At 34.5% G+C, this 5,067-nt stretch overlaps 1 protein-coding gene across 1 annotated transcript; it reads left to right on the top strand.

Moving 5' to 3' along the window:
• Window positions 1–281: 281 nt before the first annotated feature.
• Window positions 282–4,713, top strand: LOC107423592 (transcription factor EGL1). Its single transcript, XM_048478368.2, has 8 exons — window positions 282–786; window positions 1,334–1,588; window positions 1,837–1,933; window positions 2,085–2,099; window positions 2,420–2,476; window positions 2,570–3,454; window positions 3,679–4,107; window positions 4,368–4,713. Exons 1-8 carry the CDS (start codon window positions 662–664, stop codon window positions 4,437–4,439), a joined length of 1,935 nt encoding a protein of 644 aa, XP_048334325.2. The 5' UTR covers window positions 282–661; the 3' UTR covers window positions 4,440–4,713.
• Window positions 4,714–5,067: the final 354 nt, after the last annotated feature.

The raw sequence follows: 5,067 nt of genomic DNA, 5'->3' as shown, positions 1-5,067 counted from the left end.
AATATATATATATTATATAGATTATCATGATTATAAGCTTTTTTGGTAAAATATCATGATTGTAAGCTTATAAGTACTGTGAGCGTTTATTTGCATAATGTCAAAATTCTTAAATTGATACAGGTCAAGATATTATTGAGCTTCACCAAAACGAAAGGTCAAGATACTATTGAGGACGAAAAAACAGTACTAAGAATAATAATAATTAATAATGAATTTGGATCATATGTAGTGAAATATATTTTTTGTTCAAAAAGGAGGTACCAAAAAAAAAAAAAAATGATTTTACCCTCAAACCCTGAGAAAGGTTATTGCAATAAATAGTTATTGCTTATCTTTTCCAGTTTTATGGTTGATTTGCATTTTAACCCTCAGAAAGGCCTGGTTGTTTGTACCTTGGAAAAGGAAAAGTAACCCAGAAAGTTCAGCTTTTTCAGTTTATTACTAGTTTTTTATTTTCTGACTTTTAAAGAACTCTGCATACCATCATCTCACTGATTTGAGAGAAAGCCCACCACTTGGGACTTTAACTTTTCCACACTTTTCTAAGCAACCAAGCAGCCATCTGGTTCGAAAAAGATGGAAGGAAATGCTTTGGTGGATTGAGTGGGTTGGTGGGTTTCGTTCTAATTTGTTGTAAAATCAGTTTGTTTCTTAGGAAATGGCTAATGGGAGTCATAACCATGAAGGAATACCAGAAAATCTAAGAAAACAACTTGCTGTTGCTGTAAGGAGTATCCAGTGGAGCTATGCAATTTTCTGGTCATTGTCAAAAACACGACAAGGGTATAATTTCCCTTCTTTTAAGTGTGTTTTTTTTCCTTCTCATTTCACATAATTTTCTCAGGTTAAAGAAATTTTTTTCTCCTTTTTCTTCTTGGAGTTTTGTTAATTTCATTTTCATTGTTCTTTCTATATGTGGATTCTTCTATCGTTTTAGGAATATATGTAGTTTAAGAATTCACAGACGGAAAGAAACATTAATGTGAAAGTTTGGGAAACTTTGGAAAGTCTAGATCTTCCTATTTTAAGGACAAAGTCTACGGTCCAATAATTCACACAATTTCTTTTATGTGAAAGTCCCTAAAATGCATTTAGGTTGCTAAGAGCTTGTTTGAACGCAAATTAAACCACCTTTTTTTTTTTTTTGAACTTTTTGTTAGTTTTAGAAACATTCCTAAATTTTTCATTTCATGAATGGTTTTGTTCTGATGGTTTTTCGAAAATCATAAAACAATTTTTGATAATGTGGCCCAAACAATGACTTAGATATTCACACCACCATTGATGATTTACATGGGAAATTTATGAATTTGGTGGAAAATCGTTTTAGGGTACTGGAATGGTATGATGGGTACTACAATGGGGACATCAAAACAAGGAAGACAGTCCAAGCCATGGAACTTAAAGCCGATAAGATAGGCTTACAGAGAAGTGTACAATTAAGAGAGCTTTACAAGTCCCTCTTGGAAGATCAAACTGACCAACAAGCAAAAAGGCATTCTGCTGCATTGTCTCCAGACGATCTCTCTGATGCTGAATGGTATTACTTGGTGTGCATGTCCTTCGTATTCGAGCCCGGTCAGGGGTATGCTAACCTTTGTATTCAACTAGCATTTTTACATCCAAAATTATGACTTATCTATCCTCAATGCTATTTTTGGTAGTAGGGAAAATAAAGGCAAAAAGGGGGAAAAGAATACATAGAAGCATTTTGGTTTCCATTTTCAGTGGACTTCTTACTCTGAGCATATCATGACATCTATTTTAGATTGAATGTTATGTTAGTCTATATGTGTATCATAGTTTGTGACTGTTCTTTCTCCACATTGCCAGTCTACCAGGAAGAGCTTTAGCAAATGGGCAAACCATCTGGTTGAGCAATGCTCAATATGCAGATAGCAAAGTGTTCTCCCGATCTTTGCTAGCTAAGGTTGGTTGGTTTTTCTTGGCTGTTGATTTGTTTTTAGTGCTAATTTGCACTACTATATTTGCTATGTCATCTTAAAGCAGCAAAGCAGACTAAAGTCTTTTTGTTTCTCTGACAACTTCTTGTGCTACTGGATGGCAATGGTTTCTCTCAGAGTGCTTCAATTCAGGTATAACGATCCCTCTGTATACAAATTATGCAGTGCGGAACTAAATAGATAAACGATGCTATATATTTACATTATTAATTTGTAAAGAAAAAGGAAAAAGAAATAAATTAATAAATGAAAGAAATAAGAAGCAAGCATTGTTTCAAAAGGGAGTGAAACCATTTTTTCTCAAACTCAGCTGTTCTATCTATTAAAATAGCAAGCAAGACAGATATGCAAAAAAGCATTATTTGAAAAAGAAGATTGTCATTAAACCTCTAGTATTTCCAAGTGGTCAAAATTATGGTACTTTTCTAATATTGTTTGCATTTTTTTTGTAGACTGTGGTCTGCTTTCCTCACCTGGGAGGTGTAATTGAGATAGGTGTTACCGACCTGGTAAGTTATTTTCTTGAACCACATCTCAATATATAGTCATAAACTTTTGCAATTTGACTTATCAATTATTCTCTCTATGAACCGTATCTAAAGGTATCGGAGGACCTGAATCTCCTTCAGCGCATCAAGGCTTCCTTACTAGATTTCTCAAAGCCTGTTTGTTCTGACATATCTTCTCCTGCTCCTCATAGAGCAGATGATGATTCAGACCCAATCTGTGCTAAGGTTGACCAAGAGATACCCGATACTTTGGCTTTGAAGAATCTTTGTTCTCCTTCAGAAGATGTCAAATTTGATCAACATGGACACCCTGAAGAGTTCAGCATCGATTCTCCCGATGAATGCTCGAATGGTTGTGAGCACAATCACCAGACAGAGGATTCCTATATGCTGGAAGGTACAAATGGCGGTGGGGCTTCTCAAGTCCAGAGTTGGCATTTTATGGATGATGACTTTTACACTGGTGTTCAAGATTCTATGAATTCAAGTGACTGCATATCTGAGGCTTTTGTTAACCAAGATAAGGCTTTCTCTTCTCCCAAGCATGAAAATCTAGAGCAGATGCATTTGAAAGAACTTCAAAACTCCAATCATACAAAACTGAACTCCTTGGATCTTGGAACTGATGAAGACTTGCACTACAAAAGAACTCTTGCTACTATTCTTGGAGGTCCATCTCAATTAATTGAAAATCCATGTTTTCGAAGTTGTGATTTCGGGTTCAGTTTTACAAAATGGAAAAGAGGAGGACAGGTTAATAATTATAGGCCAAGGATACAGCAGAGCATGTTAAAGAAAATTTTGTTTTCAGTTCCATTCATGTATGGTCGTTGCTCCCTTAAGGAACAAAAACAAGGTGTTGGAAAGGCTTGGCCTTCAAAAGTGCAAAATGATTGCAATGGACATGTTAAGTATGATAAATTAAAAGAGAATGAAAGGTTTCTGCTCCTGAGGACAATGGTTCCTTCTATTACTGAGGTAATGCCGGTTCTCTCATTAACTACTGCATCAACAATGAACTGTGACTAGCATTTTCATGTTGATTTCTTTTAGTTTCCTTTCATACGTTTTCTACTGCAGCATAGTCTTTTAGCACCGGCTTTGGATAATTTATTTATTTACTTTGCTTATTTGGAAGCTGAATATCTGGAAATTTATATTTACCAAGCTTTGTATTGATATGCTCAATCATATCCATGCAGATTGATAAAGCATCAATCCTCAATGACACAATTAAATACTTGAAAGAGCTCGAGGCAAGAGTAGAAGAGTTAGAATCTTACATGGGATCTGTGAATTACGAATCAAGAGCTAGAAAAAAATACTTGGATATAGTAGAACAGACATCAGATAACTACAAAAATGGAAAAACCACTTGGATAACCAAAAGGAAAGCCTGTGACATTGATGAAACTGATCCAGATCTCAGTAGAGTTATTCACAAGGAAGGCCCGCCATTAGATATAAAAGTCAGTTTAAAAGATCAGGAGGTTCTGATTGAGATGAGATGCCCTTATCGAGAATATATTTTGCTTGATATCATGGACGCCATAAACAATCTGCATTTAGATGCCCACTCAGTTCGATCTAATAATCATGATGGTGTTCTGACATTGACCCTCAAATCCAAGGTTTGTAACAGTATTTTTGTAAAATACTAGTAGTTTTGCATGATCTTTAGAAACCTGTTTCCATGATTATATGAAATGCATATAAAGTAGATCCCTTGTTTTTGCTTGCCATCCAAGCAACTGAAAAGAAATTCATTTTAAGACTTAAAATGGTCTTTATTCAAATAATTAGTCTAAACTAGAATTGATTTGATATTGACGAAGAACACCGATCCCCTTTTGATGTTACATAAAATTGTCATCTTGAACTGGTTTTTCAGTTTCGAGGGGCAGCACTTGCACCGGTGGCGATGATCAAACAAGAACTTTGGAAAATCGCTGGTAAGTTTTGAGAAGCTAGCAAAGACAGAATTAAGCAACATGTTGCACTATTTTCTTAAGCTAAGTGTAGATTTTAGCTTCTTGGTTCTTGTGAATTGAGTAGTAACCAAAGAGCTCTGCTCAACTAATAAAATGCAATGGCAGATAAGATTTCAGTAGTGTACTTTGTCAATTGTGATGTAAAAACCAAATCCTTCAATGTAATGCATCTACTATATATATATTAGGTAACATTATGAATGTCATGGTGATTTCAATAAAGTATTATCACTTTCTTGATGTAAATTATTCCTCAATTACTTCTTTTTATTACCAGTTAGCTAATTTTTGAATCTCATCCCAACAAAAGTCTAGAATTGTTATGATATAATTTTTGGGAAATTTGAATAAATACCTCAGAATATCTCACTTCTTTTGTACTTTTTTTTAAAAAAAAGAAAAAAATTTATTGGTGGTTGACATCTACACAATTTCATACATTTAATATACCTGTGAAAATTTCAACAGGTTATGTAAAATGGGGTGGGGGCGGCATTGCAATAAAAGTAAAATGTACAGAGAGTGACACGGTAGTTTCTAGAAGTACACATGGATTTATATAATAAAAAAAAGGTCAAAATAGAGGGGGGTATTACTGTG

This window comes from Ziziphus jujuba, chromosome 3 (genome assembly GCF_031755915.1).
Source record: "Ziziphus jujuba cultivar Dongzao chromosome 3, ASM3175591v1".
Lineage (NCBI taxonomy): Eukaryota > Viridiplantae > Streptophyta > Magnoliopsida > Rosales > Rhamnaceae > Ziziphus > Ziziphus jujuba.
The sequence above is the reverse complement of the archived record's forward strand: the minus strand, read 5'-3'. Positions and strand labels throughout refer to the sequence as shown.